The sequence below is a fragment of the Aedes albopictus genome, chromosome 3 (assembly GCF_035046485.1).
Source record: "Aedes albopictus strain Foshan chromosome 3, AalbF5, whole genome shotgun sequence".
NCBI classification, from domain to species: domain Eukaryota; kingdom Metazoa; phylum Arthropoda; class Insecta; order Diptera; family Culicidae; genus Aedes; species Aedes albopictus.
Window position 1 is genome coordinate 296,511,573 of NC_085138.1, and position 15,988 is coordinate 296,527,560.

The 15,988-nt window shown below is 40.7% G+C and overlaps 1 protein-coding gene across 4 annotated transcripts in view; it reads left to right on the plus strand.

Moving 5' to 3' along the window:
- The window catches only part of LOC109414804 (uncharacterized), a 240,542-nt gene that overhangs the window by 179,136 nt on the left and 45,418 nt on the right, over positions 1–15,988 (plus strand). For all 4 annotated transcript variants that reach the window (XM_062842148.1, XM_062842150.1, XM_062842147.1 and 1 more), the window contains one exon: positions 8,318–8,527. In XM_062842148.1, the coding sequence (XP_062698132.1) occupies positions 8,318–8,527 (210 nt within the window). The remainder of the gene's footprint in view (positions 1–8,317; positions 8,528–15,988) is intronic.

The following is a 15,988-nucleotide window of genomic DNA, read 5'->3' on the forward strand; positions in this document are numbered from 1 at the left end:
TTTTGATGTTCGGTGCAGAATGGTTTTCAATATTTTTTCTTTTTTTTTGGTATGTCGCAGTCGTTTTTTTACCATTTTATATTTTATGAGAGCATCGTATTTTTTTTTTCGCTTTAAACGAGGTTTAAAACAGATTTTTATCCTCCATTGTTTTAACCGTTGCATTCAACGTTTACGCATACCATTTTCTTTTAAGCGTGAGAGCGCCGAGATCGCTGATTGTCCATATTTCACTAACGTGAGAAATGAGATTTTAGTTGCGATCAACTGTGGTATACTTTTTTTTGCGATGGTGGACGTCCGTCCTGCATACCCGAGAGTGACTACCGTCGAGTACTAAAAATGGAATGGGGCATATCGTTTGTTTAAGGTGAATTTTCGGAGTTTATTTACGTTTTGTCGTACGATTGATCATCTGTAAGCGTTTTGCTGTGCCTGCTGTGCGTTTGAACTATTTTGCGATGAGCCTGAGGATCCAGATAATGAAACTACCGACCACACGACGTCTGCTAGATTAATTCTGATGGTAGGCCATTCATCGAACAGCGCCGTAGGAGATGGACGCAGAAGCAAATCACGTCCAAAAGGGAGGAAGACATGTACACTTCATTGCTGTTGGATGGATGTTTATTGGACTGGCTCTCCAACTACTACCAGGACTTCAGATGCTTCAGATCGACGGTTTTGTACCGCGTGATCAATAATCTGTGAATGGAGTATAAGTGAATGATAGAAAAAAAAACATGCCATACAAATTGCGCATTACTGAGAAAATTCAGTTATCGAATAAGAAAAGAAATGTATGTAATTTGTCCTAAAAATGTAGGGTACTTGAAAAGTTTTATAAAGCTTATCGAAATGATTGTTAATTCCAATTTTGCCATTGTCTTAACTATAGGAGGAAGGAGTTTAATTGAGTACCTACAGAGCAGGCCTAACCATAGAGCAGGTGTAACCGATACGCCAATATAGAGCAGTATTATGTTGACCATGAACGTACTTGGAAGTCTTTCACTATAGCACTAAGAATGTTCCAATTTTATCAAACTTTTTTTGATTATAACAGCCTGAAATCCATACGAAGTTCTTAACACCGTCCATCGTCGCTTCGATCAGGCTATGATCCTCCTGGAGAAGCCCTTCTCGTCCACGATTTCCCATAGCTCTGTGCGATCGATACTGTCGTTCGCCGCGGCGCATCGCCTAGAAGTCGATAAACAGGTGGTGCGTTGGGAACTGACATCCGCAGCATGTTTGAAGGATTTGTTGTACGGTGAAGATCTGGTTCGTTATTAGCTGGCCGTCGATGAAACCGGCTTGAATATTTCCTACAAACTCATTTACTTTGAATGAAATACAACGAAAAATTATCTGGGATAACGCTTTATAGGCGGCACTCAGAATTGCGTAAAGAAGTTCATAAACTCCAACTTGAATCCTACTTTCCATTTCTCCGGTAGCTGTGTGATCTCAGATATTGTTGAAATATATACTCGCAACATCTTCAGGCGTTCCTCCTTGCAGACCTTCCCCCATTTCTTACTGGATTATATCCGGGATCTCAGCTAGGAATCCTCCTGTGATTCCATTTAAAAATTCTTCCCAAAATTTTCCCGGTTGTAATCACGCAACTCCTTCAGTTATTCTTATAGGTGGCATTTTTTTCCTTCTAAACCATAGGGGGAGAATCTGCTCAACAGACTACAGGCTTGACAGAATCTCCCTCGCGAGAAAATGAGGAAGCGATTTCGGCGATTTTCTGAGGAGAAAAAATAAACTCAGAAATCACAACGCAAATCCTCAACAGCACCGTGCGCGAGCTTGCCGCGCAGCGAGGAGTTCGTCCAACACTCATAATTGCTTGTTGTGCTTCTCATGTCCACTCACACTCAAAAAGCTCTCGCAAGTTCCACTCCCATACAAAGAAAGACTCTCGAGGCAAAAATCGCACTCTTTTATCCGAAATCATCATCGACTCTATTTGCATTACCTTCTTCCTCGCTCAATTTTTAAAGCCTCTCTCTTTTTTTTTGTTCTTGGCAAACGACTAGAATTATGTTGATCGGATGAATTTGGCACTCTCAGTCTTGAAAATCAAACGATTTATTTGATTCTGCCCGACGTTTTGGCAGATTTTTTCCCTTGAAAAAGGGCACATTCCATGGCCGAAACGTCGGGCAGAATAAAATAAATCGTTTCATTTTGAAGACTGAGAGTGCCAAATTCATCCGATTTATTGCCTCTCTGTTTGGGATTCGTTCGCTCACTCGAGACGAGGCAGAAGCAAAACACCGCTCTAGAGTATGTTGCAAAACTCGTTTGATTTTGAGGAGAATTATCAAGCCTGCAGACACCCTAACACTGCATAGGCGAAACTACTGGGGGTGCCGGGGGTGCCAGGCACCCCCTAGAATTTAAATGCATTGCTGTGAGATATGGGGCGATGAATGATGAATGGATAAACTAATGAATATTTGTTTGTGGTGCACCCCCTGGAAAAAATCCGTAGTTTCGCCCATGCCTAACAGGAAGGTTAGCGTAGTGTGGGGTTAAGGCCGTCTTCTAGGGGAACTGCGGGCATAACGCCCCCGGGGGCTAAACGCCTTCACGCGATTTTATCATATTGTGGAGGTTTCCGTTAGATGCAAGCAAACTAGAACTCTAACTGAGCAGCTGAAGACCAAGAACGGCTGCTATTGTCGAAAGAAAAGCGTGAAAAACGACGATTTTCCACATTTGGAGAGGTTCCCTAATTTGCAGCGCACAGAAATTAAGACATTACGCGCTGATTATATGAAATCAACCCATGAAACTACCACGCGCCTTCTTCTTACTCCTTCATTTGCTGCTGGGAAGAGTTCGATGGAGCCCCTTGGTATTTCACAACAAGCCAAAGCGGGAAATGCCAGCAGGCGTTTTGCCGCACCCAAAAAGGCGTTTTTCCTCCTGCACTTTTCCGGCACCTAAAAAGTAACACTTTTTTGAATTGTTTATTTGAATGGGAAATGTTGTGGGCACGCGGGACAAAAGTTGAAGTCTCTTAGGTAAAGGAGTAAACTGCTCTCCAAGGCAGAATACGACCTTAAAATAAGCATCATTTGAGGTTCATGACCACATATGCTTAGCCGGGCCGTTATGCCCCTCTTTCCCCTACAACAAAAGTGAAAGCCAGGACTACTCTCCTCGACCCATTAAACACATTCTTATGGTCACCAAACCCTTCGTCTCTCCGGAACCACCAAGAAGGCATTGCTTCAGAGAGGGGCTAGTGCACATCGCACCCTCAAGGTTGGGGCGACGCCTGCAGCAACGAACATCGATGACTCGCTTTGGAGAGTCCATCACGGTAACATGCTGGCGCTTAGCCAGTTTCCCGAGTGGTCCTCACCACTCCCTTTGTCCTCGGAAGGCGGGCAGGGTCAACCCCGCCCGCGCCATACTGCTGAGCGGACATCAAGAACTGATGCCCACATGCAACCCGATCTGACCTGCCCGCAAAGGAAGGGTATCACTACCCTTCAGGCCCTATCAGATGCATCCGTAGGTTGCAGACAGCAGGGTCTCACCTACCCCGACCCTTGCCGGGGACCCCTTTCCAACCACGGGCTCGGATCCAACCCAGTAGACCGACGCCACGACAGCACCGCTACCGGGACTTCCTCTCTGCGGCCACTTAATCGCTGTAAGGGTCGATCTCGACCGCAGGGCACCGGTATGACCTACGAAGCCGACTTCGAACCCCTGGACCACCTCTTGCACTACATCTGGACTAGCCATTCTCCGAGTCCACGCGTCACCTCCTCTGTAGCTCCCAGACGATATGGGTAATAGCCGTTGAAACAGCGTACCAGCCAAACTCATCCCTACACATCCTCTGGACCAAATTGTCCGGAGTTGTGTCCTCCCCGCATGTGGCAAGCATGCGGTCACGCATTGTGCGAAAACGCGGGCACACGAACAAAACGTGTTCCACCGTTTCCTCTAAACCATTGCACACTGGGCATTCGGGAGAATCCGCATGCCCGAAACGGTGTAGATACTGTCGGAAGCAACCATGACCTGTAAGGACCTGTGTCAGGTGGAATGTAACTTCCCCATGGCGCCTATTAATCCAACTATCTACCCTCGGTATCAACCTATGGGTCCACCTTCCTTTGGTGGAACTGTCCCACGCGCGCTGCCATTTGACCATAGAGGCCGTCCTGACAGTCCTGCGTATGCCTCTTGTGCCGCGCATTTCGAAGCACTCCATGTCCTCACTGATAAGAATGCTGATAGGCACCATACCAGTAATGACGCAGAGAGCGTCGTGTGACACGGTACGGTACGCGCCCGCAACCCTCAGACACATAAGCCTGTAAGTATTTTCCAGCTTCCGTCGGTAGCATTCAGTACTTAGCGCGGTACCCCACGCCGGGCCGCCATACCTATAGGTATGGTAAGTATGGACGTAGCAACACTAGCCAGAAGCTTGCGCTTACTGGCGTACACCGCTGAGCTATTGGACATCATCCGGGACAGTGCCGCAATAGCTGTGGAGGCTTTTTTACAGGCATAATCGACGTGGCTACCGAAGGTAAGCTTATCGTCGATCATCACGCCCAAGTGTTTGACAGAGCGCTTAGACATGATTGTGCATGTTGGGGCAGGTTCGGGATTTCCGGTGGAATTTCTCGGGTAGAAAATCGGATTGCGGCTGTAGAGTTGCTCTATGCTGCGCGGGTGGTGGTGGCATAAGATAATGAGCTACTTCACTTTCCACAAAGCTCACGGTGTTGCAGCTAACTGCCACTAGGAGGATTTCTTCTGCACGGATAGAAACTTCTGACACTTTATGGAACACTTTACTAACTTGGAACTTAGATTTAGGCACAATTGGAGAGTACTTTATTTCTTGGAAGTTCAATTTGGACTAATTTTATTTTATAATTTATGATCTAATGAAACCTAACTGCCTACTACTACTTACAGCATTTTAATTTCACGCTATTCATTTCTAGCACTACTACTACCATCTAGCACTCAATTGCAGTACTAGAGCAAGGTGGGTTCGGCGCGAGCCTATAGAAATATATTGGAAACTAATTGGGAACAAACAGTGCACTCTCCTACACTGATGTCCGTCTGCTGCACCGATTGCATGTTGTTAACAACCGTCATCTCTGTCTTGTGGTGAGCCAGCTCCAGTTTCCTGGACCGCATCCACGCCTCCACAACCTTGATCGAGTGGTTGGCAGTCAACTTTACCTCCTCGATCGTTTCACCGTAGACTTCGAGCGTAATATCGTCGGCAAATCCGACAAACACCACTCCCACTGGGTACTCAAACCTCAACACCTCGTCGTACATGACATTCCATAACACCGGACCCAGGATGGAACCTTGCGGGACTCCTGAGGTTATGTGAAAGCACTTCCAACCCACCTCCGTGTCGTAAACTAGTACGCGATTCTGGAAGTAGCTTCCGAGAATCTTGTACAAGTACTCCGGTATCCCCAGACGCAAGAGCGCATCGGCAATAGCAGCCCAACTGGCGCTATTAAATGCATTCCTTACATCCAGAGTCACTACCCCGCAGAAGCGAATTCCCCTCCTCTTAGGCTCGAGTGCTTTCTCGGCGGTTTTTGTAACCGACAAGATAGCGTCTACGGTGGACCTCCCCTTCCGGAAGCCATACTGGTTGCTCGAAAGACCATTTACGCCCTCAGTGAACCTCAACATTCTATTGAGGATGATCTTTTCGAGCACCTTCCCCGCCGTGTCAATCAAGCATATTGGTCTATATGCCGACGGGTCTCCGGGTGGTTTCCTCGCCTTTGGCAATAGTACCAGGCTCTGCCTCTTCCATGCATCTAGGAAAACTCCCTCGTCCAGGCATATCTGCATAGCAGACTGAACATCTCGGAAGCCTCTGCAATAGCTACTTTTAAGGCCAGGTTCGGAACTCCGTCCGGACCAGGGGCGTTACCTACGCTAAAGGACTTTGCTATCCCCGCAAGTTCCACATCGGTGACCCTCTCCTCATCGTCAGCCCCAGTCCTCGGCTATCCTACGAAAGGAGGCCAAGTACTAGGATCATGAAGCGGAAAAAGCCCCTCGATGATCCCCTCCAACATCTCTGGAGATTGCTCTGTAGGAGCCATTACACCTCTCGTCTTGGCCATCACGATCCTGTAGGCGTTCCCCCACGAGTTCACATTGGCACTCTGACAGAGACTCAAAGCATGCCTCTTCTAGGTGGCATTTCTCTCATATCAATATCCTAACTTTCATATATACGACGTGAGGTTAATAGCATCACCTACTCATACTAAACGATCGAAAAATGAGTAGATGATACTAACACTTTCATACCGTAAATTTCAGCGTCCTTGGAGAAAACTATAGATAAAACACTAATCTTCAAGTTTGCAGAACATCATATTCTAACATTAGGATTTCTCAGCAGAGCATGGGTAAATGTGTCAAATCTATGATCGAAAATATCTTTGGGTTCCTTCTTAGACTTCTTCAAGAAGTCTAGGGATTGCATCAGCAATCCTAAGCGAATTTCTCCTGGGACATCTTTAGAGGTTCCTCCAGTGATTGTTCCAGTGCTTTTTCGAGGATTTCCTCAGGAATTTCTTCAGGGATTCCCAAAGGAATTTCACCAGAGATCCTTCTATGAATACCTGCATCCTTTAGAGATTTCTCCAGGAATTTCTTCTTATACTCCTTCAATAATTCCGCAAGAGATTGCTCAAATAATTTCATTTGGAATCATTCGAAATATTTCTGCAGGAATTTCTCTCAGACAATTCTACCAGAGAGAGGTTATTCAAAAATGGAATTCCTTCAAGATTTTTTACAAAAAAAATACTTTTGGAGTTCATCCTAGGATTCCTCCAGTAATTTGTCTAGAAATCATTGCAGACATAGATTTTACAGAGATTCCTTCACAAATTCTTCCAGAAGCTCGTTTAGAAACTACTGGGATTTCCTAAGCAACTTCTCATGGGAACGCTTCCGGGATTCCTCCTGGGATTTCTTCGGGAGCTCCTTCAGATATTCCTCCAGAAATTCCACCAGGTGTTCCTCCAAAGATTCTTCTCGGGACTCTCTCAAGAATTTCTCCAGCGTTTCACTCGGGAATTTCTTCTGGGATTCTTTCAGGAATAGATCCAGGGAATATTTTAATAATTCCTCCAACTCTTCCTGAAACTCTTCTTGGGATTCTATCAGGAATTCCTCCAAGAGTTCTTTCAGAAGCTCTTCCAGGAATGTATCCAGGTAGTCTCCCATGAATTATTTGAGGATTTCTTTAGGAATTCCTCTTGAGATTGTTTCCGGGATTCCTCCTGGGGTTTCTTAAGAAATTCTTCCAAGGATTCCTTCAGGAACTGGTACAGGGTTTCCCCCTGGAGTTCCTCCAAAAACTCTTCTTGAAATTTCCATTCCTCCGGGCATTCCTCCAGGGATTCCTCCAGGCATTCCTCTAGAGATTCCTCTAGCGATTCCTCAAGAAATTCCTCCAAAAATTCTTCAAGGAGTCCATTCCTCCAGGGATTTCTCTAACGATTTCTCCACGGATGCCTCCAGAAACTCCTCCGGGAATTCCTTTAAACATTCCTCTAGAAATTTCTCCGGGAGTTTCTTTATGAACTTCTCCTTGCATTCCTCTAGGAACTTCTCCAAGAACTCGTCCAAGAATTCCTCCAGGAATCACCCCAGATATTCCTCCAGGAGTTTTGCTAGGAATTGATCCAGGATTGGCATTTGGGAGGCTTTTATGGGCCACATTTTCTGAAATTTGGGTGTATAACTTAACTTGGTTGGGAAGAATTTGAGGCCAACTCTGAGATTAACAGGTTAATAGAAACCATAACGAAGAGAACAAAAGTACCAAAAATATGTAAATTCCACTATATAGTTAAAAAAAATAGTAATTTTGTTTGATTTTATATATTGCCTTTGGCCCATTTGTGGGCAGTTTTCATATCAAACCGTACAAATGGTAACCTTTGTAAGATACATTTACATAACTCACGTGTGCACATCAGTTTCTCCCAAACTACATATTCCTTATGGAATATTCTTGTACGATGAAGCAGAAACACGATGCATTCACAATTGTGATTTATCGCAAGGGCTTAATTCATTCCCACGTATATTGCACATTACACATGCATGCATTTTGTCTCGTAATGTAATCTGGACAGATAATCTCTCACACACAGCTTTCTTTTTCTTCCTTATGATCATTACCTCCCTCCGGCGAATCTCGTTGCTATGTGAAATCCCAACCGGACCGACCGAAACGGCTGCCGTGGAAATGCAGGAGATTTGTGAGTTCCGCAAGCTGTTACATCATCTGAATGCGAAAATCTCGTTGCCCGTCGCTTGCCTAGCGTTACTGAACCTGAGCTACACGTTTTCCAGCGTTGCCCATCTATTCCAGGACATGAATTCCTGTCCAATTAGAGTGTTCAGCTACACCGTTGCCAACGTGCTCCTGTGGCTGGTCATCTCGTTGACGCCGTTCTTCCAAGTAAGTATACATACTGATGCTGATGCTAGACACGATCCAAATGCAAAAGCGCTAATGCATTCGGCCAGATATACAGTTATTCAAAATAGCAATTTTCGAATGCATCGTTTAGTGACGGTGAAGCTAAAAAGCGTTCCATTCGAAAATCATTCAACGCTGCACGGCTTGTTATTCGAAAATCAGCTTATAAAGCTCTTTGCCAAAAATTCATTATTCAAACACCGTTTGCCTAATCCTTTCCAGCCTATGTGCCGAGCAATGTCGACGAGTGGCTTTTGAGGTCGCTTGAAAGCCATGTTCGTCTACCATAGCTACTGCTTGCAGCCTTAAATGATGCTACTGACTACCATTGCGCTGTGGTGGGTACTTGCGAAGCCTATTCAGAGTAGAGAAACATCTCCCACAACATTCGTCGAACTTTTCCGCCCTTTATAACAACGGGCCACGCTATTCCCCAGTGCCTGCTCGCTCACGTACCTCCCTATTCTCCCAAAATGAAGGATTCGGCCATTGTGTCATGTGTGTTTTATGTGTTTGGCTCGAGTGCACCGCCGCCATCGACTGACCGAGGGATGCATCCACTGTGTGTGGCTGGTCGTCAGTGACCAGTGGGATTGGAATGCAGTTGATAGCGATCTAAAATAAATTTGGCTCTTGAAGCCTTTGCTCTTCCCGTTCGGATGTTGAGCCACCGGGAAACGCTTAAGCACCAACTAAATGTGTCTGTTCAAACTGTTCGGCACTACTTGTTCGGATTGTACGTTGCTAACGAACCGAATCATAGCATAAATCAAGTCGGGAATGGTAGAATACGAAAATAGGATTCCATTAATGTGACCTAATTTGATTAGGATGGGCGCAGATTTATTGACGAAGATTAAATATTTGCTTGGCAAGAAATCAGTTGAGAAGTCAGGATGTTTTAAGGAGATTTGAGTCAATTTTACTTTTGTAGAAACCTGAGGGCCAATGGGGATTCTTTCAGGATCTATCAATTTTCTCCAACATTTTTATATTCTACCCGAGCAGAAGGGAATAACAACAGCATAAGAAGCTGTGTTATTTTGGCAAAATAACTGAATAATAAAATCGATTATTTCTAAATTATTGCCATAACATACAGTCAGGTTTATTTTTACGCGGTTTTGATTTACGCGGCCGCGTAAATGAAAACTCCATACAGAAAAAAATTTCATCGTCTTATTTTTGCATGATTCGTCGAGAAATGGTGAGACTTTTTTTACGCGGTTTTTCGAAATTTGAACTGAGTTTTTTTTTACGCGGTACGTATCCCCCGCGTAAAAAAAAACCTGACTGTATTGTGTTATAAACTTGTCTGTCTTAAGCAGCAAAATTACAAATTCCATAACAAAAAAATGTTCCTGAAAAACCATTTCAATAACTTGTTTTGTTAGTTTCAATAACAACTTAATAACAGTGAATGCGGAAAATATTTCGATAACAAATTTTGATATTAATATGTTATTGATAATAATCGGAGAGCAGAATTTGCTATGATATCAAACTCGTTACTAAATAAGTTATAATACTTATTATATAAAATTATTCGCTTTGTCTCACAAAAATAACATGAGGTTCAACTCTGACGTAAGAAATATTTTCAAATGATCAAAAAATACTGTAGCTGGAGCTTTTAATTAGTGATCCTCAGCCTAACTGTCTTTGCGGGCCAAAATTGAATTTTGAAAAGAGACTGCGGGCCGCAAGTAATTCAACAGGATATTTTCAACAATTTTCAATATTCAACATGATTTTTTTTTAATATTGAACACGAGCAAAGAACCAAACAACTTGAAGTTATCAGGACATTTTATTTTACTTGGAAAAATCTTTAAAAAACTGTGAAATTTTTTGTGACTTCTCGTGAATTTTGAGAAATTTTAAAATGATGTGCTGGGGTTTCAGGGTTTGGAAGAAATTCCGAAAAACTGCGTGGAGATACTGTTGTGGAAATCCATTTTTTATGTTTTTCTTGCATAATTTCTTAGGAATCAAATGAGGAAAAACCTGCAGACATGATTTTCTGAGCAATGTGTGCTAGTATTTGTAGTCGATTTGAATAGTAATTTAAAAAAATCACCAAAAGTGTTGCGAGAGTGCTATGTTCCCCTTAATTAGTCAGGGACGTGATCAGTAATAACGACGCGTTCAGTTAGTGGTTCGACTACGATTGCTTCTTTATTCATAATTCAGCCTTAACTTAGGGTCTCCCTCGGTGGTGGCTACGTGACCCTTTGTGCAATCTCAGCATAATCGCATTCATCGCTTGGGCGGTCATCGCCCGGGTGGTATGATTGCAGTTATGTTGAGCTTGTGTTTTACATTAACTGGAGTTGTTTATTTATCAGCACTTTATGCGCTGCTGCAGGACCGTATCCACCACAAGAGAAATGAAGAGTATATTGCCCAATCCCTGGAGCTTTTAGCGGAATTCCAAAAGTTTAAGCAACACTATCTTTTAAGAGAAATTGTAGGCAAAAATTCAATAAATTTTTTGGAATGGTTTCCTGGTAGAAGTACCGAATATGAAACATATCTAATACAAGGATTTTTGCCGATAATAACAAAATGTAAATTATTTCAAGGCCGTTACATATATTTACTTCACTTTTTGTCCCAGCACTCTTTGACTCGCGTTATTTAAAAAAAAACGTCGTAAAAAAGTCAAGTCACGGTCCTGAGTCAAGTGTGGTCTTGACTTTTTTACTCGTGTTTTTGAAAAAAGGGAGATTTGTTTACGACGGTTTTTGAAACAACGCGGTTTTTTAGGACGGACCGTGTAAAAAAAACTTCAGTGTATTTATTATTTGAGCGAAACACACCGTTCAAATATTTTCGGATCAAAATTCAAAAAAGTATTCTTTTACAGTTTGTAAGACTTTAAAAATTTTACTTCTTTTGAAAAACTCTACATGATATTGGCAAAATTTCAGGAGGTAATATTCATTCTCATGAAAGTTTTTAAATATGGTGAAATTTCTGATTTTGATTATGGAATCTATGCGTGGGCCACTTTCTAATACTTTTGAAAATCTGTTCGCGGGCCGCACAAAACGTGGTCGAGGGCCGCATGCGGCCCGCGGGCCGCAGTTTGATGACCAAATTAATTCATTCTAAGCATAGGCGCCAACTTGTGATGTAGTTGGGGGGGGGGCGAAGCTCTCCAAAATTGGACAAAGTTCATTTTTTTTCACCTCAATGCACTAGTTTTCACGTAAATATGCCTAAATTAGATGAACTGCGTCGAAATATTCCGAATTTGATTGGTTTTGAGAGGCCTCGCCCCCCCAACTACGTCACAAGTTGGCGCGTATGATTCTAAGAGATTTGAAGTCGCAAGATAATCAAACATTAGTAATTTCTATATTATTAAATACGACGGGCTTCGATTTCCACCACTTTGTAATTTATAAACTGTTGTACTTTAATTGTTTTGAAATCAGCACGTGTACTTAAAAAAGTTTGATCGTCGATAGCAATTTGTGACTTTTGTTTTGTTTTTTTTTCAGCATAGAAACTGATTTTTTTTAGAATGCTCAACAGTTTTGCAGAAAATTTTTGGGATATTGGAAAGATTGTTTTAATTCCTCCGATTTTTCCCTGGATTCAAGAATTATGTCGACTATTCCATCTGGATTCTACAAGGATTCCTCCAAAAAATTTGCTTTGATTTCTCCTGAACTTCCTCTGATGATTCCTACAGTACTTTCACCAGAAATTTTTGCAATATTTTTTTTCTAAAACTCTAAAATTCTTCCAGAAATTTGTCGACAGATTTGGTCATGGATTCTTCCATAAATGACTCCAAAAATCTTCCAGAAATTTCGTCAAAAGTTCTTTGACAGAATCTTTCATGGATTTTCAAAGACTCCTCCAGAATCCTGCATAGAATCCCTTCAAGGGTTTCTCGAGAATTTCCTGTGATCATTAGTCCTGAACTTCATCTTAAGATTTCTCTGAAAATTTCTTTGAGGATTTCACCAGAAGTTTTTTCGAAGGATTCTCCAGGAGTTTTTCAAAAGATTCTGCCAAGAATTCTAATAATTGCTCAGAAGAATTACATTCGGAATTTCTGAGAAAATTGCGCCAGTAGTTCTCTTGAAGACTTCTCCAGGGATTTATCGAAAGGTTCCTCCAGAACTTCCAAGTGCTTATCCGAAAATTATTTAAGGAATTCTTAAAAGGAGTCGTTTAGAAATTTCCTTCTTAACTGAATACAAAAAATGGAACAACACAAAGGGGCAAGTCATAATTGTCGAATTGTTGTTGTGATTTCAAAACTTGTTACTGTTTTGCTATTGCTGATAAGTTGATAAATAGTACAACAATAACGAACTTGTACTTCAACAAAACATGTTATTTTAATATAATTTAGTTAATGTATATCAAGAGCTTGATTATAACAATATGAGATTGTCCAAAAAATTTGTTATGGAAAAGCTATGCCTTGATAATTTAATAATAACAAAATAAGATATAAAAACAGGTTATGTGGTTTCGTAGTTATTAACTTGCTATTCGCCTCTGCTCGGGTATTTTATATTTATAAAACAAAATCTTCCACGAATGTTATCTGAATTTTCTTCAACAGTTTTTTTTTCGAAATTTGCATCAAAGATTTCTTCAAAAGATGCAATGCCAGATTTTTTTACAGATACTGGGAGATTCTTATAAAAATTCCCCTAGGATTTTCCTGTAGAAGTTCAGGAAGTTTTCCAGGGGCCCTGTTTCAAAATAATTGTTAAAATTCCCCAGAGGTTTCTTCAGGTATTGCTTAAGGATTCTCTCAGGCATTTACTTAGAGATATCTGTATCAAATTTTCAAAAGTTTCATCTGGTATTGCTTTACTGGTTCCTCCAGATGTTGCTTAGGATTTTTATTTTCACAAATAGGGATTGCTTAAGATTAATTCTGCCTTTTCTTCAGAGATTCTTCCAATTTTTTTCTGGAATTTATCTCCAAAAATTTTTTTCTGGAATTTCTCCAAAGATTCTCCAGTTTTTTCAGGTATTCTATTGAAGATTCAATGGAAAAAAATGCAGTATCGTTTCTACAATTTCTTCAAATTTCTTCAGAAATTCTTAATCCGTTCTACAGGAATCCCTCCAGATATTTCCCCAAGCAATTTTTCCATGGTCCATGGTTCCAGAATCCCTACAGAAGTTTCTTTTCCTAGGAATGTATGTGGTGTCTTAATGAGTTTCTTCAAGTATTCTTCCTGGGAATCATCTGGGACATCCTCTAGAGATATTTTCAGAAATCATTAGGTGTTTTGAAGGCATTCTTTGAGACAATCCTTCAGATACTTCTTAGGAATGCCTTCAAAAATTCTTTCAAGAACTCTGCCAATTATTTTTGTACAACTTCTGAAAGAATTTCTGAAAAAAATCTCTGGCAAAATATCTAAATCCTAGAAAAAAACCTCAAGGAGTTCCTGGAGGAACCTTTGGAAGAAATTTCTAAGGAAAAAAAAAGGAATAGGAATTTATGAAGGGTGCTGAACTTACTGAAAAGATCGTAAAATTCTGGAGAAGTTTCTTGAGATGTATTTGAAGGTACAGTGTATCAAAAAATTGTCCGTACAGTACTTTTGTCGGCTAAAATTACCATATTTCAATGTACTTTTTCATTTTTTGATGTGTTATAGCTTATACCTAAGGCTTTCATATGCAGCTATGTTTGAAGTTTTATATTAACTACATACAAAAAATTTGAAAAATCTGTATTTGTTCAAATATAATTTAGTAATTTATCGTTTTTTGATCATTAAAAGTGTCATTTTCCACTTCTTGAAACTTTCTTAAGGCCGCACGGGACGACGTGTAATTTTTCCTATCTTCCCTCTCTTTCTAACAATTTGCCTCGCGATTTTGAAGATGCAAATATCAATTTCCACTGCACTGACGTAGCTGAAACTTTAGTCGATTGTGCACCACAAGTGAGCAAATGAACGATCAAATTTCTAGCCAATAATATGAAGTAGATGTTGAGATTTGCATCTTAATAGCAACAGAGCAATAGCGGACGATTCAACCACCGTCCCGTCCGGCCTTAATGTAATAATGTTATACAAGACCTACTAAACCACATATGCAGAGTAGGTCCCAAGATTGAGTACTAAATGTTCATGTATTAGTGTTCTCTCAAAAAAGTTCTCTCAAAATATTGCATCCAACATTCTTCGAAATATAGAGTATTAAATAAATAAATAAATAAATAAATAAATAAATATAGAGTATTGAAATTTTGTTTAATAAACCATCAAGCTTTACTAAAAGTTCTATAACTTGTACCAATGAAGCTTCAATATATGGTTTATAATTGGTAAAAAAATCAGCGTTTTGGATTGACGTACTAACAAGTTATGAACATTTGAATAAAAATATAATTTGACGAAAAATTTGATGTGCGGACAATTGTTTGATGTATCTCTAAAATAAATTCCAGAAGAAATCACGAGGAAGAATTTCTGAAAAAAAAATCCCTGAAGTAATTTCAGAAGAAATCTTCACTAGAATCCCTGTGGAAATCCCAGGATGTACTCTTCACTGAATAACTCATAAGTTCCCAAACTTTCAGGTGTGCGACTCCCTTTTGCCAGCAGACGTACTTTTCGCGACCCACCATGGAAATTTCCTCATTTGTTGTCTGTTATAGTAAAATATCCGAATGTACCTTGCGACCCCCTGGATGAAGGCTGGCGACCCCCTGGGGGTCGCGTCCTACAGTTTGGGAAACTATGCTCTAGATGAATATCTGAAGAAATCCCAAGGAAATTCGTGAAAGAATCCCAGGAGGTATTCCCGAAGAAATATCTGCAAAAAAACTCTTTGTTAATTTTGTGGAATTCCTAGAAAAGTGAGGAATTTTGGAAGAGTTCTGAACCACTGCTAGAAGTAATGCTAAAATTGGGAAATCCTGCATGATTTCCCAGATGACCCATTGAAGAAATTCTTAGACATATTCCTGTGGGTATTTTCAATCGAATCCCTAGAACAATTCTTGAATAAATCTCTGGCGAACTTCTTGATGAAATATCTGTACAAATTTCTGAAGGAATCCCTGGAAAACTTCATTGAAAGAATTTATGAAAGAATCTTTAATTCCTATAGAAAATTTTGAAAGATTCCTTGGAGAAATTTAACACAGATTTTCTAAACGAATTCCTAGAAGAATTTCTAAAACAATCTTCCATGAAATTTCTGAAGGAACCCATAGAAATCTACCTCAAATAATTTTTGGAGACATTTCTGGGGAGAAATTTCTTAAGGAACCCTCGGAAGAATTTCTGAAGGAATCTTTGGAAGAATTTTTATAGTTATGTTCTTTAGAATATATAAATCCTTGCAGACATTTCTGGCGGAATCCTGAAGTTTTGATTTTCTGAACAAATCGCTGGAAACATGTCTGAAAAAGTTCGTGCGTGATTTCCTTTAACA